The 16,252-nt window shown below is 40.5% G+C and overlaps 1 protein-coding gene across 1 annotated transcript; it reads left to right on the top strand.

Moving 5' to 3' along the window:
- Positions 1–2,826: 2,826 nt before the first annotated feature.
- Positions 2,827–12,953, top strand: LOC104523131 (aromatic-L-amino-acid decarboxylase-like; the record flags this gene model as incomplete). The annotated part of the gene is made up of 3 exons (XM_010165612.1): positions 2,827–3,027; positions 12,039–12,152; positions 12,834–12,953. Coding segments are annotated over exons 1-3 (435 nt in total), but the record flags the coding sequence as incomplete, so codon positions are not given.
- Between the last annotated feature and the right edge of the window lie 3,299 nt (positions 12,954–16,252).

Here is a 16,252-nt window from a genome sequence, read left to right as displayed (position 1 = left end):
GACCTCCAGTTCTTGGGAAGAACTATAGTTAGCAAATAACAAGTAAGATCTCATTATCTAAAATGTGTATTTTGTCAAACAGAGTTAACAAATTTCAGTTCAATGGTGACAGGCTGAAACCACAGAATGCGTGTCTGATATTTAGATCTAAATTTTATTTGCTTATCCTGATATCACAAAAGAACTTTGTCAAAACTGCCAATAATAAAAATGGCAATCGGTTATATCAGCACACTGTAGTGGAACAAGATGATGCAAACATTACTTGGAATAGAAAGAAATTTCAGATTAAAAAAAATCTAGATGGTAGAAAAATGATTACAGTCTATATAGCATAGTATCTATGTTGTGGTAGTATGATAAAGTAAATTTACTTTGGTCTGTGTGTTTGTGAGCTGCTTTGAGCTTACACACGATGCTATTTAATTTATGCCATTTGATTTATATTTTGGGAAAAGGCCAAGAGATCCACAGAAGCTTCTGTGTTAAATGCTGCCCTGTATTTGACTGTAAAATATTGTAAAATATATTTACTCTAGTAAAACTAGAGAGTAGTATAGTGATACTCTTACCTGTTTTTGTACTGACAGCTCATTGGGCCTACAGATAGTGATTGAGATGTTCAGCTGAACTGATCCATGTGCAAAAGTCCATAGGAATAACTGTAACTCAGTGGTGAGCAACAGTAGTGCTAGAAACACCAGATCCTCCAGTTCTGACTCAGTTCAGTCTCAGGCAGCTCCCACTAATTTGGTAGTCATGGGTTAAATTCTTATTTTCACAGCTTTCATCTCTGAAACCAGGGAAAAAATAACAGATTACCACGTGCAAGTTCTTCAGAGCATGCTTAGCAATGAACTGATGAATGAAGTAGCATAAAAGAAATAATGATAGCATAAGCTAAGGGTTGAGTTAGAGATACTCTGAAAAAGAAGTGAAACAGCAAAATATTTAGATTTCTTCTTGCAAAACTATCTAAACCAAAGAACTGAGCCTTGCGGTGTGATTTGATTGCTGCAGCTCATGCTGACTTATTTAGAAAGTTGATTAAAACTTTGAACTGTGATCAAAGATGTGTTAAATGAAAATGCACATAAGATTTGGGAAGTTTTGAAGAAATGGAATCATCCTGATTGTAAAGGAGTGGAAACAAAACTGCTTGCTTAAACAATAGTCTCTCAAAGCTTCCCACCAGAATCCTCTGAGGACCATAATGACTACTGCTAATGTGTTTCATCAACTTAGTAGCAAGATCTGAGAAAGGTCCTAATTCCCCTTTCAGAAAGGCATAGAGAGAGCCAAATAAACACTTACAGGATGGTTAAAGAGGGTAATATAACTCTAACAAAATAGCAACAAGATCAGCTATTCCCTGGGGAGCTAGAAGTCCCTACTCTGCAGATCCTTGCTTTCCCAAGTGGTTCATGACCTACGGCAGCACCCTGCTTTCTTAAGTAGCAGCAGCAGCAGCTGCTCTGCACAAATCCCAGGTCCTCTATCTGTAGCAGCAGAGATGTCTCTAGGATGGTGTTTATCAATGGTGTCTTTCTTTTGTAATGTGACAGTACTAATTAAAATAAAATAAAGCCCAGAAGGGTCTCTCTTTTCTCAAAATGATGTCCTTAGTTACAAATCCTTAGCACAAATAACTGATATCTAAGAAATTGTCCCTTAATTACATAATATTCACATTGTGCTTAATTGTTTCCTTACAAAGTGAAGATCTGAAGGTATGTGAGCTAAGCATAGTAATTCTTTGCACCAGCTTGTTTCACTCGCCACTTTTCTTACTAGATCCCAAGAAACAGTATCACTCACTCAATCTGAGTGTATGAAGACCCTCGGACACTTTTAAGGCACTGTGGTCTCAACCTTGTGTTCACTGAGCACTCAAAATGCACAGCTGTGCGCTGCGATGAAGCTGAGCGGGCCAGGATGGCAGGAGCAGGCACCTGAGCAGTATGAATTCATGTTCACACAGCACTTTGCAGGCAAACTCCAGCTCATCTCAGCTGAGCAATACGTCACCTTGGGTGTGCTCACACAGTCTCTGCCTAGCTCAGAGCACACCTAGAGCTCCAGCCCAGCATCTTGGAAACAGGGACAGCCCCAGACAGAGCTGCCTGACATCTCCTGCAAAAGACAGTGCAGATCAACTCTTAAAGTGAATTATAATTGAAACCTCAGTAAGAAATAAGGCTTTGTAAATGGCACAGCATGTCTGTTTACAGTGACAGAGTAGGGAAGCTAAATCTTGAGGCAGGACAGGTGGCAAGAAATAGATAAAATGACAGGGCAGCACAGTGGATCACTGTGATAACTGTGATTATATAGCTTGTTATTTTAAATTATAATAGAGACACACAGCATGTTGTTTTCTTAGACCTCTTCTTTATAAGGCAAGAGGGAGTTGATTATGTCCCACATAACAGTGCCACACCCTTGTGTCCACCAGCAGCAGTAGGGGTGAAATCTGTGATTCCTGAATCTTCATCAACATGCCTCTATTGCTCTTCTATGCTAAAGATACAGCCTATCTGTATTAAGCTAATCTACATCATGATGTTGTCATCAGCAATTCAACAGTGTGATTTACTTCTATACAATGTCTAGCTAATACTGGAGTGGAGCAGAATGCAACTCTGTGTGGGCATTGGCCTAATATGCAGAAATAAAAGAGTATATGGTCTTTTCAGAAAGGCCATATGAGTCATCCTATATATCATGTGAATAACAGGTTTAAAACTAGTAATATTTTATTTCAAAAGTGTCTTCTTTTTTTTTTTTTAGGGTTTTTCTGATAATAAGTCCTAAACTCTGATATTCATGGATGCTGCAGAGTTCCGCAGGAGAGGGAAGGAGATGGTGGACTATGTTGCAGATTACCTGGAGAAGATAGATAAAAGACAGGTCTTCCCAGATGTGGAACCAGGATATCTAAGGCCTCTCATTCCGGACTGTGCACCCCAGGATCCTGAGAGCTTTGAGGATGTCTTTAAAGACATTGAGAAGATCATTATGCCAGGGGTAAGGAAAATGGATCTGTAGTGTAATATTCAATATACATTCAGGTTTTCAAAGACTGTAAAGAAAGTGTGGGTTGAAGGCTGTGCAACTAAACCTTATGAAGGTTTACAACTAAACCTTATGAAGGTACCTACAGTGATTAGCTTTTAGAGCTTTTATAATGCAAGTGTCTGCTTTATATCCATAGTTAAATATGATCTAACACTTTACACAACTCGGTTTTTGTTCTTGCTAGAAATAATCACATCATTCTTTTGCTTCATGTGAGGCTTGCTTTTGGAAATAATCCCCTTTCCTCCCTTGAATTGGTAAAGGCAAATCTTCATAACTTTCAATTTTGTGTGATATTTTTGCTACTTGCAAGGCACAGTAAATATTTTATAAAACGGGATTTTTATTAGTCTTCTGTGCCTAAAGTGTTCCTTCAAGCTGATCTTTAAATAGTAAAATTCTCTTAGGAGCCTTCTTTTTATTATTACAGAGTTGGTTAGAAAAGATTCTGCCCAATACTTGTTCTGTTGACTTACTCTCCTAAATGTCAACTTCTTCTGGTACCTTCTAAGGAAGATGGCCATTACCTAAATATTAGTCCTTGGATAGATCAGTCTTTGGGCAGACAGCGCAAAACAAAGCAGCTAGCATATGTCCAGACCTGAATCTTTCTTGTTTTTCTACTCATTATATACCTTTTTTATTTTAAATATATGCTTGTCTCCTAAGGCTTGTAAGTAGCTTGAAGAGGACTGGATTATTAGTTAAGGTTAATGAGGAATCTCTCCTGTGGATCTCTGCAATAACCACTTTGAGTTGCCTCTCTGGATGTAGCTAGGTGATATGATGGCTGTGTGACTGGACATGGAACCACTGCTCTGCAAATGTGTTTAGTCAGTGTACTATAATACCGATTCCTTTTCATTGACCAATGTAAATATTTGATATTCAATATGACCTTATCTCGTTTCCCTTGGAGCCAACCCTGCTGTCCTTTCACAGGCAAAAGCTCCACTGAAGTCAATGGAAATCTCTCCACTCTTCTCAAAGATTTGTAGATGAAGTCTTAAATCCAACAGAATTAAATCAGTGCAGATTAGATAAGAGAATTATGTCCAACACATGCAAATACTTTCATTGCTGCTCATAGATATGATTACCTTTCCCTTTTTGTTGGAGGAAAATACTAACCAAATTTTTTTTGTCTATGAAGCAGAACTTTGCTTTGAACATTTGAGAATGTTCAATAAAATAATATCAAACTAAAAAATAAGAGGTGAATCATTTGAAAATAGAAAGTGAGACATTAAATTCCAATTAAGTCATCAATATATCATGTTCCATCTTAACTAAATTGATTTTTTTCTTGATATTTACATACCCTGCAAATAAATTTACTTTTACAAAGTGATACATTCTGAAGAAGAAATGTTTCATCTAAAACTTTCCTCTGGTGTGAAATGTTAGAGCACAAGTACATAAATCCCAGTTCTTACAGTGACTCTGATTCTGCCTGTGTTGTTTATACTAAATACTGAAGACTCACATGAGCAAAGAGTCACAAAGTCATAGTATATAAGAGGTTGGATGGCACCTCTAGAGCTAATTTAGTCCACCTCCACTGCTCAAAGCAGTCAGTTAGAGCAGGTTACTCAGGACCATGTCTAACTGGCTGTTGAATGTCTCCAAGGATGAGAAGTCTTCACAATCTCTCTATTGTCCTGTTCCAAAGTTTGACTGGCCTCACAGTAAAAAAGCTTTTTCTTATGTTTAGGTGGAATTTGATTGTACAATTGTACATTCAATTGAAACTGTATTTCTATTTGTACACATTTCTTCTTGTCTTTTCACTCGATGCCACTGAGAAGAATATGGTTTAATCTTCTTTACACCCTCCCATGAGGTGTTTATACACATTAACAAGACACCTCTTGAGCTTTCTGCAGGCTGAACAATCGCTGGAATCATGCCAGTATGTCCATGTCTTCCCTGTACTGGAGAACCCAGAGCTAGACACAACATTCCAGGTGTGGTCTCACCAGTGCTGAGTAGAAGGGAAGTATCACCTCTTTTGACCTGCTGGCAACAGTTTTCCTTATGTGGTCCAGGATGCTGTTGGCCTTGTATGCTGCAAAGGCACATTGCTGGCTTATGTTCAGCTTGTCCACCAGGACCCCTAAGTCCATCTCTGTAGAGCTGTTTTCCAGCCAGTCGATCTGTGGCCTGTATTGATGCAGGGGGTTATTCCTCCCCAGGTACAGGATTTTACATTTCTCTGTTGAACTTCGTGAGATTCCTGTTGGCTCATTTCTGCAGACTGTTGAGGTCCCTTTGAAAGGCAGCATGACCATACAGTATATCAAACACTCCTCCCAGTTCTACATCTTCTGCAAAACTTCTGAGAGTGCACTCTGTCACATCGTCCAGGTCAGTAAAGTAGATGTTAAACAGCACTGGCCACAGTATTGATTCCTGGCATACACCACGAGCCTCCAGCTGGACTTCATGCCACTGATCACAACCCTACGAGTCTGGTAGTTTAGCCAGTTTTCACTCCACTTCACCGTCCACTTATCTAGTTCATATTTCATCAGCGTGTCAGTAAGGATGTTATGGGAGAGAGTATTGAAAGTCTTCATGATATCCTGTGCTCTCCCCTTGTCCACCAAGCCAGTCATCTTCACAGAATCACAGAATGTTAGGGATTGGAAGGGACCTCGAAAGATCATCTAGTCCAATCCCCCTGCCAGAGTTGAAGGCTGTCAGGTTGCTTTGGCACAATTTCCCCGTCATAAATTTTTGCTGCCTAGCCCCAGAAACCTTCGTATCCTTAATATGTTTGGAAATAGCTTCAAGATTCTGTCATCTTCCCTGGGATTGAGGTGAGGCCTGTAGTTTCCCAGATCTTCCTTTTAGCCTTCTTGAAGGTAGAAGTGACGTTTGCTTTTTTCCAGTCTTCAGGAACATTCCCTAGTTGCCATAACATTTCAAAGATATTTGAGAGTGGTCTCAATGACATTATCTAGCTCCTGCAGCACTTGTGAGTGTATCCTGTTAAGCTCCATGGACTCATGTATGTCCAGTTTATTTAAATGTTTCCTAACCTGATCCTCATCCAGGTGAGGTCTTCCTTGCTTAAGCCTTTCCTATGCATCTCAGGAGCCCAGCATTCCTGAAAGCAAATTTACCATTAAAGTCTGAGGTGAAAAAGGCAAAGCACCTCAGCCTTTTTCCTGTCCTTTGTAACCAAATTCCCAACCCCATTCGGCAGCACACCTGCATTTACGCTACTTTCCTTTCAGTGCTGATGAACCTGCAGAAGCCTTTCTTGTTGCCCTTCACATCCTTCACCAGATTCAATTCCAGATGGCTTTGGCTTTCCTAACCCTGCCCCTACATACTCAGACAGTGTCTTTATAGCCCTCCTTTCCTGGGTCACTTGACCCTCCTTTTCTTATATTCTTCCTTTTTACATTTGAACATTGTTGTTCATCTGTGAAGGCCTCCTACCACTCTTTCTCAACTTCTTGCATGTGGGGTGGACCATTTTTTAATTTGGAGGAGGTGATCCTTGAAAGCCAACCAGCTTTCCTGGACCACTCTTCTCTCCATGTCTGTCTCCCATGGGATTCTTCTAAGCAGGTTGCATAACAGGCCAAAGTCTGCCCTCTTGAAGCCCAGGGTTATGATCCTGCTTTGTGCCTTTCTTCCTGCTCTCATGATCCTGAACTCCACCATCTCATGGGGACTGCAGTCAAGGCTGCCCCTGACTTTCACATCCCTGACTAGTTCTTTCTTGTTTGTAAGTATTTGGTCCCACAGCATGTCTCTCTTCATCAGTTCCTCCATCACCTGTGTTAGGAAATTATCATAAATGCACTCGAGAAACCTCCCGGACTAGTTGTGCCCTGCTGTGTTGTCTATCTAGTAGATATCAGCTTGATTGTAGTCCCCTGTGAGGACTGTGACCTGTGAACATGAGGTTTCTTCCAGCTTTCTGAATGTTGCACTCCCATACTTCTTCCTGATCAGGTGGTCTGTAGCAGGCACCAACCTGGATGTTGCCCACTTTGAAATCTCCACCAGTCCTGACCCATAAGCTCTTGGCTGGCTCATTGTCCATCCCTAGGCAGAGCCCCATGTGTTCCTGCTGCTCTCTTGCATAACAGACCCCCCCCCGCCTTGCCTTCCTGGTCTGCCCTTCCTAAAGAGCCTGTCCTCATCTACTGCAGCACTTCAGTCATGCGAGCTATCCCACCACATCTCTGTGATCCCAATGAGATCACAACCCTGTAACTGCACACAGCCTTCTAATTCCTCCTGTTTGTTCCCTGTGTGTCATGCCATAGCATACAGGTGCTTCAGAGAGGCACACACTTGTGCTGATTTCCCAGAAAAGGTACGAGAGCTTCACCCTCTAATGCTGTCTTCTCAGCACTTCCTTATTTATGTCCGTACACTTGGGGTGGGTCCGCTTTAGCCCTGTCTTGTTTTCAAGATCTCTCTTGTCTGCATGACGCTTCACCCTTTGCTTGCCAACTCAGTCCGCCTTTCTCCCTTGACTATGGGTTTTCATCTCCTTCCCTCATTGTTCCTAATTTAAAGCTCTCCTTACCATGTTAGCCAGCCTGTCTGCAAAGATATTTTTGCCCCAATTACAGAATCACAGAATCATAGAATGGCAGGGGTTGGAAGGGACCTCAGGAGATCATCCAGTCCAGAGCTCCAGCCAAAGCAGGTTCCATTTTTTTTTTTCCCTACACAGGAAAGCGTCCAGGTGGGTTTTGAACATCTCCAGAGAAGGAGACTCCACAACCTCCCTGGGCAGCCTGTTCCAGTGCTCTGTCACCCTCACAGTAAAGTAGTTTTCCCTCACGTTTAAGCAGAACCTCCTGTGTTCCAGCTTGTGCCCATTGTCTCTTATCCTACACTGGCTACCACTGAAAAGAGTCTGTCCCCATCCTTTTGACACCTGCCCTTTAGATATTTATAAATGTTAATAAGGTCCCCTCTCAGTCTTCTCTTCTCTAAGCTGAACAGGCCCAGTTCCCTCAGTCTATCCTCATAAGAAAGATGTTCCAGCCCCCTAATCTCTTTGTAGCCCTCCACTGGACCCATCAGTTGTTCTGGTGGGTCCTGTCTCTTCCTAAGAGCTGATTTTTAAATAATGTCCCACTGGTCTTAAAACCCGAATCACTGTTGTCAATACTCAGGTTGCTTGGGACCTTCACTAGACACAGCAAGGCTCTCAGCCTGTCTGCAACCAGGGCACTGAAGCTGTTCTGTAGCTGCAGATCTGCAGGTGGAACAGAAGCCCTCCTCCTAGTGCCAGTAGTTGCAAGCTTCTAGCTTCACCATTGAGGGACTCCGTTTCCCAGTCCATTAAGCTGAGACTCTGACTGCCCCTCCTTTGGTACATTTGGGGATTCAGGCTGTGGTATCTGAGATACCTTATGTTATGTCTCAGGGAAGATCCGATCTGCTCACTCTCATTTTTGTCACCTCTGATACTGCAGAATCTGCTGACCTGGCCATGCTGCTCCTTTGCATATCAACACAGAGCCTCCACCAGTGCAGCTCCTGCAGGCCCAAAGACCGCTGGCCACCGCCCCAGCCTTGGCGAGAGGCACTATCATCCCTGCGATCCCAGGCCTGCGAAGCTGCACGCTCCCTCGGGAGCTTGGTCTGGGTTGAGACTGGTCATGTGTCAGAGGTGGTTTTTCCAGGTGCTGCTGGGGACTGTGCCCTGGGAGCGTCACCACCACTGCAGAGCCCACGTGCACTAACCTGAGCAGGGTTTGTGCACCTCTCCTGTGTGCAGCGCTGCACACACTGCTGCGTCTGTCTGCTGCCTCTGCTAGCTGTGCTCACAGAAACTGAAGGGTGGAAAAGATAGTGCTGTACAAACACATGGAGGCAGGCAGTGCAGGAAGAACTTAGCACAGGAAGACTTGTTCACATTTGGTTTAGAGCCCTTTAAAATTATTTGTAATTGGTTTTAGGGACTTTTGAAATTGGCTATAGGGACAATCTACCCCCATTATGTTTTCCCTCAATCTTTTTCCCACCTTTTTCCTGACAAGCCTAACATTTACAGGTGCATCTATTGTTTGTCAGCTATAGTGCTTTTCCAGTGTTTTACCAGGGAATGTCTTTATCTCCATTTTATAAATGAGGAACTGGGCTTCTTCATAGAGAATAAGTAATATGACAGAGGTCATAAAACCTTGTTTTGCCCATGAGCTATCAGTGGCCCATAAGTGATTCTTGTTTTCTTCATGTTGACATCTTTACTGTGTTAGCTGTGTTCAGATTTTTGCTGCTTATTGGATGATTAAAAATGGTGTTCCTTCAGAGGAGCTGTGTAACGCAATAATGCAGTGTCCATTGCTGTCTTTACATTCATGAGTGGTAAAAGTTCTTTATGGAGACTTCTTGTGAAATTGGATGTAGGCCATCAAAGGGCATTCCACTACATGATAATGACCATAGTAGTGCTAAGTTGCTAATGTTAACACAGTGACTTGAGGGAACAAGTGCTGAACTCTGGTCTCCACAACAGGAAGCCAAGGTGGAAGGGATCTGCATATAGAAATATACGTGGGAGGCACCTTTCTCTCTCAGACTTGTTTTGTTTTCTTGACATATATCTCTTCCTTTTTTAGAGTCAAAAGTGATCAGGTTTAGTTGTAACTGCAAATGGCAGTACTGAAGATGCTAATTTTCCTCACATTGGATTCATTAATCTATGAACTTTCAGCTGAAGGACCTATCCTTAGTGAGTGGTAAAGGAAGACTCTTGCTTAGACTAAGCAAGCCACAGAAAGACATCCTCAGAAGAAATCTGGGAAATAAAATGTCTCTGAAAAGCATTAGACTGGTAATTACTGAACCCAAGACACTTGTGTATCACTGTTTATCAGCAGAGGGCTGAAAAAACAAGCATCAATTACGTCAGGCTCTTTGCAATATTTGACTAACTGTGTCTGTTCCAACATGGTGAAAGAAGTGAATTTTACAGCTGCTTCAAGCGAAGGGGAAAGGGGAGGCAAGGGGAAGGAAGAACCGTAGCTGCACTTGCCCTAGGGCTTTTGACTTTTTTGCTTTATCTGAGTGGTGCAACTGAAATCTGCTGTGTCTCATCAAACAAATGGCTCCCAGCAAGCAGGCAGTTTAACTTGATTAACCCAAGATGAATGTCACAAGTTTTACAGATCACAGAGGATTATAGCGGGGGAGATGAACAGTGGCAGCCCTGGCTTATTATGAACGTCAGTGAAAGTGTGCATGTGAGTCCTATCAGGGATTGCTGTTTATTGGGTAATTTTTATGTTTATTGTTTTCCTATGAAGAACCAAGTCCTATCCCATTTTTTTTTTTTTCTGATTTGTGAAGGAAGGTGTTTGCCACAAGCACTCCAAAACTTTGTTACAGCAAAGAAAGAGATCTTGACCAGATATAAGAGATACAGCTGAAAATGTTCACAGCGGCTTGTCTTTGGACCTGATTTGAACAGATTTGGACCTAGTGACCAGTAAAAGTGAAATCTTGAACCTATCAGGTATAGGGCTAGTTTAGACAGTGGAAAATTGTAGTGGATAGGAGCTGGTTTCATAGGAAACAGATAGGGGCATTCAAAATATTGTATATGGTATATGTATATGGTATACTACAGCAGAGATTCATTGTGTATACGAGAGTTAAGACAGTTTCCCCTTAGCATGGAGCATATCTCTTAAAGAAGAGCTGGTTGTTGGCTTGAAGAAGGTTAGAAGAGGAAATAAAAGGGATATTTGCAACATGTAGAACAGTGTGGTACAGTGATCCCTGAGGTAGCTCCAGAACCAGAAACCTTATCACAGACTGGGCGAGAGGGGAGTGTGAAAGATAAAATTCATTAGAGGTGGGAATGCAGAACAAAATAGTAAGGAAACACTGAGCTCAGGTAAGTGATGCCCTCAGGATGCTCTTACCATCCTCCAGTTGTAACAGAACTCCAGTATAAAAAAAAAAAACCAACCCAACAAAAACCAAAACAGCAGAAGAAAAGGCTTCGGTAACTTGGCAGCCTCTGGACTTCCAGCCAAGGAAAGATCTTTTATGCATTCTGCTGAATTCTTGCTTATAGTCCATCTAATTCTCTAGAAGCACTTTTTTATTAAAAAATTGCCTTTTATCTTGAATGTGAAAGCTGTTTTTACCAAACATATTGTATCATATTACTTCTACTGAATATTGCAGTGTGGCAGTACATTTCCTGTTTTCAAATTTTATTAGTTTGGAGTTGTGGAGCACTATCAACTAGCTCACAGATCCTTAAAAATTGCTTAGACGTTGCATAAGATAATTCTAAATATTACTTAAATATTGCTGCTGCAAGAACAGTTGACTACAGTTGATGCAGTATTGTGTTGTTCTCTCATATTAGTACATATGAAGTGGAATTGTACATAAATCACAGCTTGTTATAGGGAGATGATAGTTTAATTTTCTACAGAAGGTATCGGATACTAGAATAGATCGTTTCATTTTGTGGTTAGGAGCTGTTTGGGCAGATTCAGTGCCTGAATTTTAGCTAATAACTCCAGAGTGTGGGCAAGAGAGTTCTGTGGATCTCTGCTGCACTGAAGACACTCTTGGTAAGTCAGTCACATGACAGAGATGAAAGAACAAAATCCTGGCATCCCTGAAAGCAAAAGCTCAAGAACAGTGCCCTGCACAGAATCTCACGCTGCCACTGCCCATACAATTCTTGTCTTCTATGCAGACAAATTGAGAACTCTGATTTTGGAACTGTTGGGAGGTGTGGGCAGGAACTAATTTATTTCTAATTTGAGTAAACAATAGATAAAAAATGGAGAAAAAAACAAGATAAGCTTTTCTTAAAAATGGGACCTTGTGTTACAACCAGGTAGCAGAGAACTGTTGACTGGTCCCAACTTCTAGTCTTTTCTGATTTTGTGACAATTTGTTTCTGCTTCCTGCATTAGTTAAAAATGACCATTTTTGCCTTGATACAGGTGACTCACTGGCACAGTCCGTACTTTTTTGCCTACTTCCCTGCAGCCTCTTCCTTCCCAGCTCTTCTTGCAGATATGTTGTGTGGTGGAATAGGATGTGTGGGCTTCTCTTGGGTAAGTTTACTGGGATATGTACTGCTATGTGGTAATAGTGCTTCACCTTGCCAAGAGTTTAAGCATTTCAGTAACATTCTTCAATTAAAGTATTGATTAATAGCAGTGAAGTCACAGGACTATTTGTATAGGTAGATTTCCTTGACTAATTAAGTGATTTCACATAGACACCCTGAATGACTCCAGTAATAAAAGGCTACTTCCACTTAGAAGTTTTGCCCTTGAAAAATTGCTAGCATTTAGAGTTAGTGGTAGCAATGCAAATGTACTGATAATTCATTAAGCAGCAAGACTGTTGCCTATCACCCAGTGTTGTTACTTCTCTTATAATCTGGATGAACGGAAATTTTGTTTAAAAAAACCCCATATTCATATGAGATGGGCCCTTCTCAAAAGAGGTTGGTAGTTGATGTCAAAAAAAATTATGCAAGATGCAAATCCGAGCTTTGATATTGGATAGTCATGGTTCTATGTGAGGGCCAGTTTGACTTTTTTTGTAAGTATTAGAAACAACATGCACAAAATAGTCTTCAGGTCCCTAATTTATCTGGTGAAGTTAGTCAGCTAGTCTCTTTATAATCAAAAGACACAGAGAGAGAAAGTGTTATTCCTGCTCTGGTGGATCTGATTTCTCCTCATGGTCTAGTGAGGTTATTCACTCTGTTCTATTTTTCAACACAGGCTGCAAGTCCAGCTTGCACGGAGCTGGAGACTGTCATGCTGGATTGGCTAGGGAAGATGGTTAATTTACCTGAAGAGTTTTTAGCTGGGAAGGATGGCCAAGGTGGAGGAGTCATTCAGGTAAGAGAGCACATGAAAAAAGAATATGGGATGAGTTTGTGGACTTTAGAATTTTGTAAAACCCTAATGCAAAAACACTAATAAAGGAAAAATATATTTTTTTCTGCCACATGGGTTCCTTTCAGATTTTCAGAAAGATTGATGCTCTGTGAGAATGTCCATAGGTGGGTAGGTTCATTCATGAAAGTCATGGTTTTGTTTTCAGAGCAACTGAATTCTGAAACACTCTTCTCGGTGAAGAATTGTTACTATTTCAACTTCATAACATAATTTGAGCTTAAAATTCAAATCATAATGTTAAAAAATGTTGTAGAATGGAAACTTCAATTTGTTGTGCAAGTGAAGTGAGCTCATGCTTACCAACAATGTGTAGCAAAGTTTCATGGCTGAAAATAGAGGAAAAACTTCTCAAATAGAAATATATATGAAGATTTTGAGTACAGAATCATGAAAAGTGGTTACAAAGGCTTCTGTGAAGTCCACCCTAGTCATGCTCAATTGTTTACTTTAGTCAGTTTCCCAAACAGCCTCCCTTTTTTTCAGAAAAAAAGTGTCAGAGATCAAGCAATGAATAAGACCATAGGAGAGAATCTTCTATAAGTAAAACCAACTGAATGTAGTAGAAAGTCTATCAATTTTTGTCAAAGAAGTTGAAATTATTTTAAGAAGGTTTCCTAATATAACAAAATAAAATATTGGAATATTAAAATAAAATGAAGAGCTGCCTAAAATTTGAACCTAAATGGTTCTATCAGTAGATAATACAATTTTCAGACTCTGCTGAAGTATCCAAAATAGAACAAAACCCCCAAACTTTGCTGGCTGCTTAATGAAAGCCTACAGTGTCTGAACAGAGTATCTGTATGATAATGAATATATCATCAGTAGGCAAACTTCCATGCATAATAAAGCAATATTGTTTGTCAGCCATGGCTCCGCTAGCACATGGTCCTTCTGCAAATGCAGACTCTGGTTGCAGCTATTAATCTAATTAAAATAGACCTCTGTTATGAAAAAGACTAATTTTTAAATAATTGTTCTGTACTCCTTTGATAATCCCTGGAGTCTGGTCATTGGAGGCCAGGGCACAATCGATTTCATCCTAAAATACGCTTCTAAAGTACATCTGAATTACATGCTAGAAGCAGGGGCTTCTTTCTTTATCTCAGATGTAAATGCCTACAGCCAACGAGTTCTTTCCAACATCTTCCCAGGCAAGTAAGAATTTAACCCAACCGCTATAATTCTCCTAAGCGGAATTGCACGTACACCAGAGTATTTCCAGAATAACTCTTTACTCATCTGTTTGCTCTGTTAGTTTGATTACTGGGGAGGTGGTTATACTCAAGAAATCAAGCTTTTGTCATGCATGTCAGCAGTATTTATTTTGTACCAGTGAAGGTAAGCAATTGTGCCTGATGTTTTTTTTAGGAAATATTGCCCTTCCAGGCTGACAGTGCTGGATTGTCTGTAATTTTCATCAGAAACCAGTCAGTTTCAGGAATCGAAAACTCTCTGTGTTCCTGCTTACGATAAAGTCATTTGCACTGCAGATCTTCTTGTCTTGCTCTTGAAACAATAATGATACAAATAAGAGAGTGTTAGGCAAAGACAACACGAGCGTGTGAAAGTGCAAGTCATTCTCTTGGTAAATACCAAGTAATTATTGTGCTATTGGGTAAAACTGAGCCTGTGAAAATTGGCTCTTAATTACATATGAAAGTCTATGTCAATATGAAGCACTTTGTTGCTGTGTGCAGGATGACACTTGAAAATGGCAAAAGATGAAAGAAAATTTCAGTTCAGAGCTCTGGTGGACATGGACATCAGCTCTTGCTGATATTTCTTCCGCCTCTTAAGCCTGCTTGCCATGGCAACCTTTGTTTGCTTGCGGTGAAAGAAAAGGTATCATCATCCTTCCCTTAATGCAGAATACAGCATTCAAGAGGAGAAAAACAGCTTTTAAAAATAAGTAAGAAAGCAACTTTCTTCCTGAAATTTGTATCTTGCTAATCATTCTAGATAAGCTGCTGAAGAGTGTACCTACTTTGAATTCTAAAGAGTTTTCTTGCACTGGAAAGAAGTTGTGTTTTAAGGGTGAAACAAAATGAGACGCAGCCTCTCTTTGGCCTGGCAAGGAACACTGCTGGTTTATCTTTCTTGTCAGTTAACCAAGTAGTTCAAGAACTAAGGATTGTTTTCCTCAAAGTATCTAGCACAAGACTTTGGTGCTAATTGATTAGAGGAGCTTTACAAACCAGGTTCTGCAAACACTGTAAGCTTCAGTATAAAGAAGGTGACTTAGAGAAACTGTGGCAAGGTGAAAAAGCCTATGTCTATCGTGAGACATTCAAAAGCATTTCCAAGTTGGTGGATTCAGGTGCCTTTAGGTTATGTCCCAGCTCTGTGTCAGGAGGCAAGATTCAGCTAGGCAACAGGCCCTTTCCTGTTCATCCTTGTTTCTGTGTAAGGAAATTCATACAAAAACTGTTGTATACACTGACTATGTGCCAGTCTGGATGAAGAGCCAGGATGCCAGGACATCTTGTGGCACTCCTCAGAAGGCTGAGGCTATTCTTGAGCCTAAGTTATTTGCCTGCCCAGTTAGGCAGTCTCCAGAATAGTGGGGGCTTAAATTTCCAGATCTCAACTTAATGCCTTAACCTTTGGAATTTCCTACAGCCATTTTCTTTTATATATTTGTGTGCATTTCTTTAATATGCATATTCCTTACGTGTCCTGGAAAGATATTAACAGTTTTACAGGGCCTTATCATTTTAAAAAAAGAAGAAAAAAAAGCCCCATTTTCTCCACATATATTTTAAAGATTTTCATATATCCCCTTAAAAATATTTTTTTATAGAAGTAATGATTGATGTTACTGACTATATATTAAATGCAAGGGTGCTAGAGCTAACTTTACTGTGAAGAACCCATGTTTAGAAAGGCTGTTTTCAGTGAATTGCCCAATACAAGATGGAATTAGGTCTTGCACACAGGCTCATCTTGTTGCACACAGCATCTGTGTTGGTCATCTTCATTATGAGAGCATAAAACTTACCTGAAAGTAGTATGAACATCACAGTAAGTTGCAGTGGCTTGCACAAATAAAAAGGATACTCATCTGCTGAATTGCTGGAAAGGGTATTTCAGGGAAAATTGATAGTATATGATAGTATATGATAGTATATGCCCATTATACTGCAGGTCTTCTGATGATGCAGGATTCTTTAGAAGATTATATACTGCTTGTAAAAAAAAACAAACCAAAAAAGCAAAAAAACCCACACCCAACCCCC

Source organism: Antrostomus carolinensis, unplaced genomic scaffold (genome assembly GCF_000700745.2).
Source record: "Antrostomus carolinensis isolate BGI_N321 unplaced genomic scaffold, ASM70074v2 scaffold35913, whole genome shotgun sequence".
Taxonomy (NCBI): Eukaryota; Metazoa; Chordata; class Aves; order Caprimulgiformes; family Caprimulgidae; genus Antrostomus; species Antrostomus carolinensis.
Note: the sequence above shows the minus strand (reverse complement) of the source record. Positions and strands in the feature narration are given on the sequence as shown.